The sequence below is a fragment of the Drosophila teissieri genome, chromosome 3R (genome assembly GCF_016746235.2).
Source record: "Drosophila teissieri strain GT53w chromosome 3R, Prin_Dtei_1.1, whole genome shotgun sequence".
Lineage (NCBI taxonomy): Eukaryota > Metazoa > Arthropoda > Insecta > Diptera > Drosophilidae > Drosophila > Drosophila teissieri.
Genome location: NC_053032.1, coordinates 25,386,439 through 25,402,726, shown reverse-complemented (window position 1 = coordinate 25,402,726; position 16,288 = coordinate 25,386,439). Strand labels below are relative to the sequence as shown.

The window sequence follows — 16,288 nt, the reverse complement described above, 5'->3', positions numbered from 1 at the left end:
TGACTTTGAACTTTATTGTTTTTCCAAGTGTTTGCGATCCGGTTTTTTTGGCTTATGATTTGGTTATTACATTTTCTATTTTTTTTTTGCGTTTTTTGTAGTTTTCTGCCGTTTTGCTGTACAATTTGCTGTGATCGCGTAACTTAATTCATAAATGCTGCTGCAAAGGCGCGAGAGAAATGGCAACAGGTCAACAGCGAATGGCCAACACTCACTTTTGGCCAAAAACCGCCTTCTATCAACACACAGCTGAACATTTTGCTGCACATTGTGTAAGAGTTTTTCCTCTCGGTGCAGATCCGTCCTGTTCGATGGGGGCCGCCATATAAAAACGCTGCCTCGTCTTGACTTTGGCCACATTACCAACGCAGCAGTCGGCCAGCAGCCGCAGTCAAGGTCTCAGCCCAATCCCAGCCAGAGTTCGAAGCCCACCTCGCCCAATGGCGAACGTTAATTTGGTGAGTGAGTGAGTGAGGATGGAGTGGAGTGGAATGGATGGCATTGCAAGGAGCAGCAGGCGGCAGGCAGCGGAGTCAAGGATATTAAAAATGCATTATGCAAAAATTGTGGAATACAAAGACATGCTATTCAGCACTTTCTTTCATACAAAAAGGATCTCTAGCAGTGTTGGGTATATTGCAACTGGTGATATTAGCAAAAAGAAGAAGCCCTTCCAAGCTAAGAGATTCTAAAAAGGATGCTCAGATGAAACAAAGTGCAAACTTAACTAGTAAACTAGTTCAGTTAAATAGATTAAAAATCCTAATGTTAGGTATGGATATCGCTTAGTCGATTCCTATCCTGTTTTATTATCCTTAGCTCCTAAAGTGTTTTGCATATTAAATCGTTGTGTATTATCCTCCGCAGCAGATGCCGCTCATCGCAGCAGCCACCACCATACTGACAATTGTCAGTGGGGCCACCTCCACCTCCACCGCCACCGCATCCTCGGCAGAAACGGCCAGGAACCAGCCATCGTACCACCATATGGGGTCATTGTTCGAGAATCGATGGCTGCCAATGGATCAGCCGATGCCGCTGCAGCCTCATCCCAATCATCGCTATGGCACGGTCAAAATGCCAAGGGGAAGTGCGGGTGAGAGGAGGGCCTTCAGCAGCAGCCATTCCTCAGGCTCCCGTCAAGGATTGGCCCACATGCTCAATGGGCTAACAAATCTCTCGGGACTGGGACACGTTACCCATGGGTACGGCTCGGTGGTGGCGCCCACGCACACGGAGGCACTGGCACTGGGCTCCACCAAGCAGGAGATACCGATTTACGAGGAGCAGCATGAAGATGCCGCTGCGGTCGCCGCCGTTGCAGCAGCAGCTGGTGCCCATGATTTTGGCCCGGGCAATGGACAATCTGGCGGTGGATTGGAGAGCAATCAGGAACACTCGCCGATTTACAATTATCCCGGTGCCGCACATAATGGTGGATTTCTGCCGGCCTATGGCTCAGCTGGCTCTGCTCCCGAGCAGGACTACGCACAGTGGTCATCGTCGGCGCCGGAGGAGCAGCAGCCGGAACAGCAGGCCACTCATCCCTATGCGTACGATAAAATCTCAATGGGTAACTTCCCCCCGCCGTACGCGCCGGACTCTGGATACGATGAGCAGCAGGGGCAGCTGTACCACCAGCAGTTGCAACAGCAGCACCAGCAGCAGCAGCAACAGCATATGCAGCAGCTGCAGCAGCAACAGCAGCAACTGTACCACCACCAACAGGAGCAGCAGCAGGAGCAGGAACAGCACTCTTCGTACTTCGGCCATCATGAATCTGGATCCGGTGCGACATCGGCTGCATCTGCCACGAGCGGATCTGGTGCCGATGACTTTGAGGAACATCCCGATGCTGGGCAGGAGCAGAGCTCCAACTACTTGTCGGAGGCAAGTGGTCATGGCCAGGGACACGGACACGGACACGGACACACCCATCACTCGCACCACGTCGATATCATCAACTATGTGCCGGTGAAGCATGTGAAGAAGCAGCACGTGCCGGTGGAGAAGGAGGTGAAGATACCCATCTCGCATGCGGTCATCATACCGGTTCGCAAGCCAGTGCCCATCCACATACCGATCACCAAGAACGTGCAGGTGCCGGTGGAGAAGGAGCTAAAGGTGCCCGTGGAGCGCTTGATCCCCGTGCCCGTGGAGAAGCACATCCCGGTGCCGGTGGAGAAGCATGTGCCCTATCATGTGGTCAAGTATGTGCCCATCAAGGTGCCCAAGCCGTTTCCCGTCAAGGTGCCCGTCTTCAAGACCGTGCTGCACAAGGTCAAGAGCTGGTGGTAGAATCTCAGATGTGCACACTTCATGAATCCCATCCTGCATTCCGGCGTTCCTCATTTGCATCCAGCGCACGCGAATTTCGTTATAGTTATAAGCACATTACGCATACGCCACCGTCATCCCCGCCCTTTGGGTCACAGAAACCAAAGCGAACAACATTATGCAGTTTTGCACATTTCGCATTCGTATTCGTATTCCATGTTTAATGTCGAGTTTTAAAATTCATTTAATCCCCGTGATGTACAACAATTTTGTGACTCATTTAACAGTACAACCATTTGCATTAAAATACAAACACAAAACGGGCACAGAAACCGGCAACCGAATGAGAATCATGAGCATCGGCAAAATGGCAAGCGAGACTTTGCACATACATACACACGTGCTGCAAGGACGAAGGAGGTTTTTAGCAGCGATTTCACGGTGCATTTGTCATGGACATAACCCTTTTACCGCCAACCCATACCAAAAAAGGGGGGGCCCATGCTCATTTATTTAATTTCACTTTAAGCGCACACAATGAAATTTGTGTTTAATGAAATGAAATTCATCTTCACAAAAGGCTCGCGCATTCTCCGCCGTTGTTCACCGGCTGCCAAATGCCAATTCCACACCATTACATCGCCAGTTCGGCCTGGAAAAGTGGGCGCTCAAGTTGGCCGATTCCCCTCCTGATGCCAGAAGTGGCATGCCCCCTCCCAATCCCTCCTCTAATTAAATTAAGTGCACACCTTTGTTGTCCCGCTACGCGCTGGCATGCCGCTCGTGCCGGTCCGCTTCCCCTGTCACCTGTGCAGTTCTCTGCTTTGATTTGCTGCTCCTGCTGCTGCTGCTTTTGCTGCTGCTGGCCGATTGAATTGGCCAAGGGACTGCTGTCCCCTATTTCCCATTTTTTTTCAAGTTACCAGCTCTCAGTTCCCAGCTCCCAGTTCCCAGCTCCCAGTTCCCAGTTCCACTCACTGAAAAGTATGCCACACAGCACTGCTTTTAAATGTAGCATGCACTGGACGGAGGAGCTGCTGCAGAAGGGCAAAGCTCGCTGGCGGAAAGAAAGAATAACATATCGTTTCGTTTCGTTCCCAGTAAATTGTCTTCTCCAGCAATCCTTTTGGTTCGCACGCACAGCCTCCTCCTCAAACATTCGATGGGCACTGCAAGAAATTGTTTGTTTCAATGAAGTTAGAGAAATAGTCTTTCAAGCTAAATGCATTGTTCAAAATATAACCAATAATTTAAATAAATATACAATATATAACCCAAAAGAAGACTACTTTATTTTTGCAAATGACTGAATAGTTCGTAATAACTATGTAAAGGAACTAATATTCCAAGATTATATTGTTTTCAGAAACAGGATTTTGAAAATGGTCTAAAAGGACAGCAAGGTTTTTATTAAAGAAAATTTGTATAATCAGTAATTTATTGAATAATAAATTCAAATTCCTAATATCCTTAAAAAATCTCTTTTCAAACATAAGCAAAAATCTAAAAAACTTCTTTATAAAAAATAATCTATTTAACCAAAATTCTCTGCACTCCACAGTTTTTGAAAATTGTTTTAAGTGTATCGTCCTTTGTCCTGCGTGTTGCGCGCTCTCGTCTGTTTGTCGTTTTGGCGCGGATGTGGATGCGGACGCGAACGCGGATGCGACTGCGGATGCGGATGCGGCTGTGGTTGCTCGCCCCGCGCTTGTCAGTCACGCGGCTGTCTGTGACTCTTTGCGCGAACCTCCTCCTTTTTGGTGCCGCCGCCTGGCTGTCGTCCTTTTTCGTCCTGTCAGCTGCGACTTGCTACTCTTGCTCCATTTACTGTGTATTTTTGATGTCTAAATTGCATTTTATTATGTCGCTCTGGTTCGAGGAAAGGCATACGACCGAATGGGCGAGAAAGGCGAAACTTCTTCGCTTGCCACATATGCTCGATGTTGGTTGCCTCTTGTTGGTGTTGCTGGTTGGTTGTTGTTGGTGGCTGGCTGTGTTGTTGCGGTTGTAAATTTTATTTATCATTTAACATTTTTTACGCTCTTTATGCCCCTCCAGTGAGGCGGTTAGGCAGGAAGCAGCCCCGCCCAGCGACACACTTTAAGTGACTTTTCGAGTACTTTATTTTGCATACAAAATATTTGCCATGTCGCCATGTGCATGCGTGCGTATACGTAATATCGCGCTGCCAACTCAGTTGGCTGTGTAAGTTGGACTCGCTTCTCTGGTTATATGGGGGGCCTTAGGATTCATTCTGGCTTTTTTACACACTTTTTATGTTAAATTAAACATTTGAAATGTTATTATGATTTTTATTACGCCGCTTTATTAGTCAGTCACATTTTTGCGATACCACAATATTGTTTTTAGCTGCACATAAAAGTGTGCACGATATTTAATTAACTATTCAGTTTGGTCTCGGCCTCGGCCTCTCCTTGAATGCCTGCCAATGTATTTATTAGTTTATGGAGAGTTTGCCTTGTGGTGCGCATAAAACTAATTAATTTAAATTAGTGCCAGAATGAGAATGAAATTCGCAAATGTGAGCGGGCATTAGAAGCAATGCTAAATGTGTGAAAATGCGAATATTCATTTGATTCTGTGGCGTTTGTGTGCAGATGACAGAAAATCACTGGTCGACAGATAACGAGCGAATCACACTAATTATTTGTCCCAACAACCATATCAATTCGTTTATGCAACTGGCCGAGCTCAAATGTTTAATTAAATACCAATTGCACCACAAGCCATTCGTTGAATTTGTGCAATATCTTTGTTGGCCAGGTAAAAAGGTCGGAAAACGGCGCAAAAACTTTGTTATATGCAATTGGGAATAGATGTCTCACACACACACTCACTTCCGTGTGGCAGTAAACAAAACTGTTGGTTTTAATAACAGCCAAGTGCATGTGCATGTGTGTCTGCGTGTGTGTGTTAGCCATGTGGCCAAAATAAAGAGAAAAGAGAGAGAGAGAGAGAGAGCGGTATTTTTGGAGTCAGCTGCCACTATGTTTGCACTTTTATTAAAAAACTTTTGCATAATGAAAGTTTGGAGCTTGCTCTCCAAATTGTAGACGCAATATATAACTCACAAAAAAAAGTTTAGTTCGCCTCGGTTTAGCTATTTATATAAATATTTTCGCACAACTTTTGGCCGAAAATGATTTTTAAAGTGTTTATGATGCACAGCTCCCAAACATTGTCTAATTTTTTGCCCCACCCCACAGCCCATTAAACGACATTCATTTCATTTGCGGAGTTTCTATTGATTGCCGACACGAAGTATGCTTTTGAGCACAACTATTTGGAAATAATATCATTTGGTATTTAGCAGTACGCTAAGCTATTAATATAACTAACTATGCTGATAAGGAAAATGTGCTATCATTTATATTTAATTTAGATATGCAGTCACGCAAAGTACGTAGACGTTATTAATACATTCCAAATCTTTCCCTGTGTACCACTGCGCCCACTTTCAGCATTTAGTTGGGAATATATATATATATCTATATATATCTACATGCCGGTTGGGGTGTGCGAATAGCAGTAAGAACGGTGATGGCTATATAATGGGAATGCGAATTTTTATTGTGGCCACAATGGCCGGACGGACGGCCGAGTCCTGGCTTCGTCCTGGCAATATTAGGAGGACTAAGGAGGCCCGCGATGAGGACTCTCTCTAAAAGCAATGATACTTTTATCCCCCCATGTCATTGCCACGTAAGACCGCCACTCAGCGCGATGGCTGCTGGCTCAGTGGCGCCCGCACATCCACATCCACCTTCACATCCACTTCCATATCCACATCCATAGCCAGAGCCACAGCCACATCCACATCCACATCCACAAACTCCGCATCCTGGTCGCTGATGGCTGCTGATGGGCGCTCACATTGTCGCCGTCTTCGGGTGTGGATTTTCGGGATATGCGGCGCTACATGTTATGAATTTTTTAGGGTCCTTTGCCGTTTCGCGGCGAATCAGACGGGCAGCGGCGGGCAGACAATAATAAAAGCCTCTGGCACGTGCACAGTCGCAATAGCCGTGCTCCGAGATTATGTCTACGTTTTGCTCAAATGATTTACACATCGTCTGGGCCAGGACCTTCCCCCTCACTTCCCCCCAGTCCTCCCACCCTTTGAGCCATCTTCGCGGGATCAGGTTGGCTGGAATTGGCATTGAGGATTGCCCCATCCTGTCCGCCAAACGCGCTAACGTTATACCAATTACCAATTTGCCATTGCCCTTCGCGGAATTTTCGAATTTGCGCTGATGCCACGGTCGAAATTGTGAGCTCTGCTTGGCGCACCGGAAATTGCCTGACATTGAATGACGGCATTAGCCAGCACTGGCTTATGGCAATCGCCCTTAAAGCCGCGGAGTTCGCATTCAAATATGCTTTACACAACAGATGGTTTGCGTGGGTTTGAAGGTCGTCGTATGCGCATAAGGGTCAAGGGCCACAGGGATAATGGGTAGCTGGGAAACTAACTTTAAATTATTCAAGAGCTAGCAATTTGATTTTAGCGCGGACTTAACAAGAAATAAGAATGAATTTATTGTTTAAACAGTTTCTAAACTCAAGATATTTCAATAACTGCTGATTTTTCTTTGCAATTTCTTACATTTGCTGCTGGAGTAGGTAACACACGTACCTCACAATTGCATAACGAGAGATACAAACAGCAAATCGCAGGTCCTTTGAAGGAGCAAGCAAATTCGTTTCTGCAGACAGACATTTAGTTCGCCCGGACGACTGTAGGGGGCGTTGCGCAACGGAAGCTATATGTTACATACCGACAATATGTTCTCACCGTGCAGTTGGCTTTTATGGCACTCGAAAGCAGGCTCAAAGGTGAGTGTTGTTTCCAAGAAGGTGCTTTGGTTCTTCTGTTCTTGGGTTCTTGCGTTCCTGGTTGCGCATCGTTGTTGCCACTTTGGCTGCAACAGCGAGTTGCACCTCTTGCGCCACTTGGCGCTGCTTTGCAGCCAGTCAGGCGTGGCAAATTGCAAACTAATTTATTAAAAACGGATATATGAGCAGAATTTCTATATATACAATATACGATGCGCCCCAACGTTCAGCTCATTGCGCTGCCATATTGCCGGTGCTCATAATTTCACTGGTCGACTGCTTCTGGTTTGTTTGGGGTGGTAAATAATGTGCTGTCAGCATGTCAACGGCTATGCATTTGCAGTAGAAGGTTTTTGCTGTTGATTTTAAACATTTTTGCTCATTATGTGCTTAGAACGCCGGCACACCAACCCACCGACCGGTCGGTCGGTCACAGTTTGAATTTGAAATATGATCCGGTGCTTGGAAATGTTTGCTTTTCTGCCATTTAGTTTCATTTCTCAACTGACGGCTGTCAGCCACAGCTGCAGAGCTGCAGAGATGAGGCTGCATCTCCTGAATCAGCTCAGCTTGCTTCGCCGCTGCTGCTTTTGCTTTGCTGTTGCTTTTGCTTTGCTTTTGCAGCATTGTCTACCCTGACACCAAGATGACAATTCTCCAGGCAGGCAAGCTAAGGTAATCATATCTCTGCATTTTCCAGCATAAGCTGTCAATCAAAGCGAGTCCATCCCCATCCTCATCCCCATCCCTATCCATCTCCAAGCCATAACCAGGCATAACCAGCCATAAATTGTGCCTGCTCGGATGGCAACTAAGAAGCCATTCAGCTGAAGCAAAATAGATTGCAATCTGATATTAGAGTACACGTCAGTGGGCTTCAATTAGGGACATATCCGAGCTCAGGAGCTCGGACACTGAATTCGAAAGACCCCTTTTTTGCTTAATTTGCGAGCCAGCTGAGCTCCACCAGCAGGACACACACTTATATATATACGTATAGTACATGCTTCAGGAATAATGCGGCATGAAAAATTCCCAACGACCGAAAGTTGCAGCGCTTAATTGCCAGGACCCCCGAAGGGCCAAGTTGTGAAATATTGATACCCGTACTTATGCATAAAGGCCGGGCCATCACAGCACTCCATTGCCACGTTTGCAACGTTTGCCACGTATTGAGCCCGATAAAACCAGCTCGTTTCCGAGGGTCTCTCAGCTCATTTTAAGCGCACTTTAATGGCAATTATACGCCTGAGTAGCTGTTTGTGTTGGCAAACTTTTGCTTTTTTGGGGGGCGCTGCTGGATGGAGTTGCTAGTGGAGTGTGAGTCAAAAGCGTCAACAGCACCAGACACTGGCAAAAAGCCGGCAAAAGCAAAACAAACAAGGCCACAACATACACGTCGAGCATCGAGTATATAGCTCGCAAAACACCAGACGATCCTGCGGGATGTTGTGACTCGACATAAATCCTTTGGCGTATAAAATACTTGCAAACATTTTGCTGCTGCTGCCGCTGCTGCTGCTGCTGCACGCACCAGATTATTAAAGTTCTGTGTAAATAGTTTATGGTAATCATAAAAGATATACGTATACATACACCAAGCATTTCCGCTTTACGAGCCCAAAACGGATAGTGAGTTTAAGGTGCCAAGCGTCCATTAAGTGGCGAACATGAAATATCACTCATACGCCCCGTTGTCCGTACTTTTGACTTTTGAACACAACGCTTTTCGGGGCCTCAATTAAAATGATCAAGAAAGGCGCCTCAAGTCCGCACCCCCCACCCCCCGCATTGCGCATCAAAAGTAACAACTTGCCACCTGAGTCGCAAATTTTTATGATGCACATCAATTTCACAAGCAAAAATGTACAGAACTTTCTGGCCAAAATGGGGGGTTGAAAGAGTAGCAGAGGTGCCCCGCACAAAAGGGTTAAAACTTTGCTTTTGCCGCGCTAACTGATGGCTGGCTGCCTGTCATTTTTCAAAGGACTTCCCGTCTGGCGCCCTCGCTTTTCTGACCATTTAATGCTGTGTGGAGTTTGTCCGTTTTTGTAGCTGTTTATGCTCTTGGCTTCATTTTGGCCGACCGGCAATTATCAAAGTTTGAGCCAAAAGTGCTGATTAATTTTTAATGTTTATCTTTGTCGTCGTGCTGCTCTTAACCCCCCACCCCCCACTTTTTGCTAGGTTACCTGCTGGAAAGTGCAGAGTCATTTCCGAAATTATAAAGTCATTTTGCTGCCCTTTTCGAGGAATTCGCAGGGAGCAAAGTGTGGCGCTGATTTAAGAGCTTTCGGTTTTTTGGTTCTGTCATCTCGATGTATCATGTGATTATATTTGCGCCACACGTTCAATTGGGGCAGGTAAAAACATGATTCCAAGAATAAAATATCTACTTTGTTTGGATTTGATTTGCGCAAATTCAAACGATTTAAGCCATTTTCTTACCACTATGTGGAGATTAAATTTCCCAACCTGTGAAATAATTATAAAATTCAATCAGTATGTACAATGTACTATGCCTGGCGTTTGTCACCCAATCCCATTCAATTCACTGATCTGCCGTGTGTGTGTGTGTCAGCGGCAGGGTTAAAGGGTTAGGGGGTCAAGGGGTTACGGGGTCAAAGGGCACGTGGGCTCATGGGCACAAACGAGAGACTCATCAGCAGATTCGCGGTCAACTATCCGACCGGAGCGCCATGTTCATTGCGTTTTGCGGCTTTTGTCATTGGCCTGCGAAGTGGGACTGCTGGCTGTCGCATGTTAGATGTTGGATTTGGGCTCCGGGTGGCCAGAAAACGGGTACAACGGCCGCCGGCTGTGGTGACCAGTGGTCAGATGAGCAAAATTCCTAACGAAGCGGTTAATGTGGGCAGTGCAATTATGAATTTATGCACATTTATTCGGCTGCAAGCGCCATTTACTATTTGCATACCTACTCTATATGTATGTACATACGAGTGTGTATATTGCTGGGGATTCACGGAGAAGCGTTGATTTGCACGCATGCTTATTATATTTGATTTTTAGTTGGTTTCCGTCGCTTTGCGGTTTTCTTCAGCAGAGGTATGTGGCATATAAATGCTAATAATGTGGCCTGCAGCGAATTAAATTTACAAAATTAGTGCACAGCTAGAAAATAAATAAAATTATTTTCAAATTTAAATTTCCTTAGAAACACATACAAAATATGCATTTAGATTCAGAATTATGTATCAGCCGAGTCGATCTGTTCATGTACCTCCGTCTGTAGGTTCGCTTGCTCGCCGCTAGGTGGCGTTATCTGATAGTTGTGCCCCCTGTTTTCTTAGGTGTAAACCATAAATCAGCAAATAAATCAATAATTTAACCCTTAAATCTAAGTACTCATTTTACCCCAGACATTTTCCTTAAATTCTCCTACGCTGCCGAATATTATACAGTGTGTGGTGTGGAGTTCTTCCACAGTTCGCCATCAAAAATGGAGTAGAATGGCTCCCACGTCAATTAGGGCTAATTTCATTAGCCGGCAATAACTTGCAGCACTTTCCCCAACCAGAAACTGCTGGCCCGACTTTCCGCGACCCTTGCTGCAACTTTACTTTTTGGCTAATTTTGTTGCTGTTTCGTTAACGCCTCGGCGAAGTTGAACGTCGCGTTTATTTGTGCGTCATTGTTGCTTCTGCTGCTGCTCCTTCTGCTGCTTCTGCTCCTTCTGCTGCTTCAGTTAAAAGTTGTTGCAACTGGAGTTACATTTGGCAATTAGCCGCTGCATTTTCTTGCACTTTCGCTGCAGACCCCTTTGCATTGCAGCCCCCCTCCTTCTGCCCATCGCACTTCAATACATATTTATTAGCCGCATTTGTTGGATTTTAGCTCAATTAAAAAGTTTTACTCGGCTACTTTTCTTCATTTCGGTTTTGGGACCTGCCCTGTGACTCCAACTTCAACTTCGACTCGGAATCTCTTGTTTTGTTTTGTAGCTGCTAACTGGGAACTGGTAACCTGGTAACTGGGAAATGGTAACTGGTAACTGGGTAGGAGGAACTTGAATCTGAGATCAAGGAGTAGCATGCTGGAAGCGATTGCAGTTACACTGCAGTTGCTGACGGCTGCCTTTTTTTGTTTCACTAATTACAATTACTTTAGGTGGTTCCGCAACTAAAAATAAAGGGTTAAGTTGTGCTTCAAATGCTCTAGTTAATGTAAAGTTTTTTTCTTTAATTCAACTTTAGAACTTTCCACCGAAAACATATAATAATTATTTGTACTTTGTATGTTACAAATCTGAAAACCCCTTTTTGAAAGGGTATAAAATGGATTAAGAATATATTCTTAAGAACTTAACTTAGGTGCAGACATGGTAGTTGTATATAGACTCAACCCAGCAGGTGATTGCCGGTGGCACTCCAACCAGGTGCCACGTAGTGGGGTCGCTGCTTGTGCACCACAGTGCGCACCACTGGCACTTTGACCGGATACGGATAGTAAACTGGCGAGACCACCGGCTTCTCCACTCGATAGGGCACCCTGCGCTCCACCACGAAGGGAATGGGTCGCTCCACGGGCACGGGCTTCACCCGTTCGATGGGAATCTTCACCTCCTGCATCTGGGGCACGGCGACCGCCTGGGCCACTGGTATTTTGATGGGCATGGGCTTGGGTATGGCTGCGATCACGGTGCGTGGCACTTGCACCTGGACGTTCTGCTTGAAGGGCACGTGCTGCTTCTGGTAGTGGGTGATGGGCACGCTCTTGGTGATCTCGATGTGCTTGGACAGCGGCACTCCGGCCACCGCTTTGCTGCTCTCCGGAGTGTGGCGCACACTGGTGGTGATGGCCGGCAGATCTGCAGTTTGGATATCCTTGTGGGAGTACAGCAGCTGCTGATCCTGGGCAACTCCCAGGCGCTGTTGTTGCCGTTGATCGAGTGGATATTGCAGTGGATGTTGCTGCTTTTGTTGCAAATGTGAGTGTTGCAAGTGTGGCAGCTGATGTGGCACATGCTGCAGCTGTCTGCCTTGGAGTTGCTGATGTTGTCGCTGCTCCTGTGGCTGGTTGCGCTCCCGATTTGGCTGCTGACTCGATAAGGACTCCTCCTGCTGCCGCTTCACTGGATTGGCCAGTGTTTGCAGCTCTTTGAGCCGCGCATAGACACTGGAATTATCCTCCTGCTCCTGTTGCTCCACCTCCTGCTCCCTCTGACGGTTCTCCCGGTTATCCCGATTTTCCCGGTTCTCGCGATTCTCCCGGTAATTGGAAATTTGTTCAAAATGGTAATGGCCGGGACCGGGTGGCGACGTGGCAAACTGCACCCGCGGCCGATATGCATAGCTCTCGTAGTGCTGCGCCGCGTAGCCAGCGGAATTTGGCTCATAATTTGCCGCATTAATGACAAAATCGATATTGGCCGATGGGTCGCGATGTGGCTCCTCATCCGCCGTGAATGGCTGCTGCGGCTGCAGCTTGCTGTTGTAGTAGAAGGGCACAAAGCCATTGGCCGTGGTGCCAAGGGAGGATTGCGGATGCTGGTGGTGCTGTTGGTGGGCCAGGAGTTTGTGAGCATAATTTCCATATGTTGCCAAGTCATCGCCGGCAGCGGTGTCAGTGGGGCCATAATAATTTCGCGTATATCCTGTTAATCCCGGCAACGAGTCCACACCCGCATCCTGGTAATGGTGTTGGCTGCCATGTTCCAGCGGCAGGCCGAGCGGGTACTCTGCCAGCGACAGCGGCAGTGGCGCATCTATGGCCTCCATTGTCATGGCCAGCGTGAGCCACATTAATGCATAGATCATTAATGAACTGGTGGCAGGTGGCCCAAAGCCTTGGCCGCATTTTGGCCGCCCCATAACGGTGGGTGCTTGTGTGTGTCCTGAACTCCTGAGTCCTTTGTCCAAATCCACCAGCGGAGTGCGTGTTTGGATGCAGCTGGCGTGGGTGTTGCTCCGCTTTGAAATGCAAATTTGTGACATCGCGATGCCGTTTTTATAGCACACACACATACCCCTCAAATGCGCGGAGCGCACTACTTGTAATTGGATAGCCGCGTGGGCACTTCAAGTTCATTGGCCAATCCACCGTGGATTGTGTAAGTGGAAGCCCAGTCACTTTCACTCCGCGGCATCAGCATCAGCTTCAGCTCCAACTTGCAGTTAGTCCCTTTCTGGTTGTCCCTTTCAGTTGCAAGTGGGGCGGCGATCCGCAATCACAAAATACGCAGCTATACCGCAATTGCTGGCCCGCAATGAGCATCGACCTATTGCACTGTGCTTCAGTACCACTAAAAAAAATAAATTGAAATTTTTAGAGAACATAATAACTAAACTATCAACTGGATAAGAAACTTAAGTTGTTGTTAGTTAAATGAATATTAGTATTATTTCTTTTTAAGCTTGCCAGCCTTGAGCCAATCAGATTTGATTAGGGATCGAAAATCCCCTCAACTGGTTGGCCATTTTCAGCATATCTGGCACCACTGTGCACCGCTTGGCTCCCAGCCGCATCGGATTTCACACTGTGGCAGCTTGCGGTCAATGTCGCGGCCATTCCGATGTTTGATTGCACAAATGGTGACGCTCGGTGACGGTGACGTGCGCTTCATGTGATTGCGGTCCGGTCTTTGCCAAGTGCAATCGCCGCCGGAGATTCGCGGCCATTTGAAACGCGGCTAAGATCTCCGATTGCAGCACTTTCAATTTTCAATCTGCTGCTGAATGCAGTCGACGACATTTGGTATCGGTGTTCTTGCATAATTCACCTGCCACGCCCTCGCTCACTCACTCAAAGCTGACAATGCACTTTGGGGCTAAAGTGATTCAATTTTAAGGCAGCCTTTGCTGGGACTAGGATTCTCAACGATTTTATAGTGCACTCAACAAAATAGTTGTTACATTCAAGGACATATATATTTATTTAAAATTAATGAAAGTATTTATAAGATTGTTTTATTAAATCAAACATTAAACACGTAATTATTTCTTAAATATTTTTTAAGCATTCATTTTGTATTTGTTTGATATGTAAATCACAACGTAGTTATTACTTCTGGTTCTGCAGCGATTGAACTTGATATAAGGTATTGAAGTGTTGCATTTATTTCCAGATTTTAATCTTATATCTGGGATTTTCTATCTGCGAGCAGTTGCCTCTGGCGGGAAATCAAGGGAAAGTCGGCGAAAAGCGGAGATAAAGTGAGTTCTCTGGGCTGCTAGCCTCGCATCCTTGGATCATTCATCATTCTGCTCTGCATTTAAGTTTGCAAAGTTCACCAGGTTGGCACCGCCACCTTTCCCTATATATTTATATATACATATATATATGGATGGAGTCCCACCTCAGCCACGCCCCCTTACACCGGCAGCAACACCAACGCCCACCGTCACCGCACTTTCGGCACAAAGTATTTGCACAATTGCTGCTCGAGTTGCTACCGAAATGACAGCGCAAAGTACAAGTAAAGTGTATTTTCACATTGAATGAGGTTAAGCTTCGTTAAATTTTGCGCAGCTTCACTGTACAGTTAAACCTCCCCATCCATTTCCCCTGCAACGTGGGTGTGTGTGTGTGTGTTACTTGTTGGATGCAATTTTTTTGCGCTTCTTTTTCATTACTTCAAATGCTTTCAAGCCCTGTGAAGCATATTTCAGCAAAGTTCCCATAGAAAAGAAGCCAGCCAGCTAGCCACCCAGCTTAACATGGCCAAAATGTGCAAAGAACGAAAGAAAAAAATCACCGGAAAATAAAATAAAGTGAGTAGAAAAAAGTGAGTACAAAACGATGGCAAAGTTAAATGCCTGCATACACATACTTATTAAAGTTCAAAGTTTCCTTTGGCGCGCTCTGCATAAAATCCATCATAAAATTAACAGGCGGCGAGGAGCAGCAGGAGCAGATTTTGCTGTGACACTGAAACTTCATTAAGTCACGTTAAAACGTTAAAATGAGGCAACGTTCGAAGGAGAGGCAAAAACAGAAGCCATGAGCCAAGGCAGCCAGCAAATAGCCAAGAAAATTCCAGCTATGGCATAGTTGGCAACGTCGCCGGCCTTTGCTTGACCCGCCTGGTGGAGGTGGTGGCTTTTTAATGGGTGGTGGGGCTCAGTGGTTCTAGGGGCTACAATGTGGGTGGGTCGGAGTCGGAGTCGGGGTCGAGGGTCATCGTTGCATGCGAATTTAATCAAGTCATGCAATAGAATTTACGGTTCCATTGCCTTTCGGCCGTCGATGCCGATGCTCGTCGGTTGTCCTTTGTCGCTTGTCGTTTGTCGCTTGTCGGTTGTTGGTTGTTGTTGGTCCACTCCCCACAAAGATTTGGCCCAAAACTTGGCCTTGGCTGTATAGTTGGGGTCCTAATGCCAACTGACGTCCCCATTTCCCTACCCCCCAACCGTCCCTACCTTCAAACAGCTTATTCAATGTCCTCTGGCTTTTCCAATGTCCTCGGGCTTTATTCCTGGAATTGAGCCGCCTGTTTGTGTTGCTTCTTGAGTTTTTTGTTCCATGCTTGTTTTAAACAATTTGCGGCTCTGAAGTCGCGGGGCATGGGCTCAAAGTTTTGGAGGCAGTTTTATATTTTTTATTGTGGCACAGAAAGAATTCGTATACGTGATTAAATTCTTCGAATTTGAATTCAGTATTTGAAATGCGCACTTTTTACCCTTTTTGCTATGGCATTTTTACAGAGAAGTACATATTTGCATATGAATTTGGGAAATATGCCAATCACAGCTGGCTAACTTGGATTTTAGGCTAACTTAAGTGTTTAATTAATAACATGATAAGTTCGCTTTAGTATACAATTCTTTAAAATTACAAAGTTGAGAAAAATTGATAAAATAGCAAGCTTTTTACTTCCACAATGCTGCTTTACATGTTCATGTTTTCATTTTAAGAACAACTTTTATTACCATCTTTTAATATAGTTTAAAAATCTTTGCGTTACTTTTTGCTCAGTGGCACGTTGCATCCCCATTTATTTACTGGTTCAAGGAACTTTTTTGGAATTCCTTGGCCCAAGTAACTGGCGGCATTTCATAGCCAGTTTTTTCGCTTTTCGCAAAACGGGGAGAGGGTCAGTCCGAGTTGCTGTTGACTCAGGTGACCGAGGACACAGCCTCGCGTTTTGTGCAAACTTTTCGATTGACTTAAATGTCAACGCTGGTCAGCTTTTTTC

General features: G+C 46.2%; 2 protein-coding genes across 3 annotated transcripts; one reads left to right on the top strand and one right to left on the bottom strand.

Moving 5' to 3' along the window:
- The first annotated feature begins 440 nt into the window (after positions 1-440).
- Positions 441-2,298, top strand: LOC122621898 (AF4/FMR2 family member lilli). Of its 2 annotated transcripts, none has more exons than XM_043799916.1 (2): positions 441-458; positions 871-2,298. In XM_043799916.1, the coding sequence occupies exons 1-2, from the start codon at positions 441-443 to the stop codon at positions 2,296-2,298; spliced, it is 1,446 nt and encodes a 481-aa protein (XP_043655851.1). The 2 variants fall into 2 exon arrangements, with proteins under 2 accessions (XP_043655851.1, XP_043655850.1); XM_043799915.1 differs by having other exon boundaries at positions 868-2,298.
- Positions 2,299-11,492: 9,194 nt separating this feature from the next.
- LOC122621894 (transcription factor SPT20 homolog) lies at positions 11,493-12,926 on the bottom strand. Its single transcript, XM_043799911.1, has one exon. The coding sequence runs from the start codon at positions 12,909-12,911 to the stop codon at positions 11,493-11,495; it is 1,419 nt and encodes a 472-aa protein (XP_043655846.1). The 5' UTR covers positions 12,912-12,926.
- Positions 12,927-16,288: the final 3,362 nt, after the last annotated feature.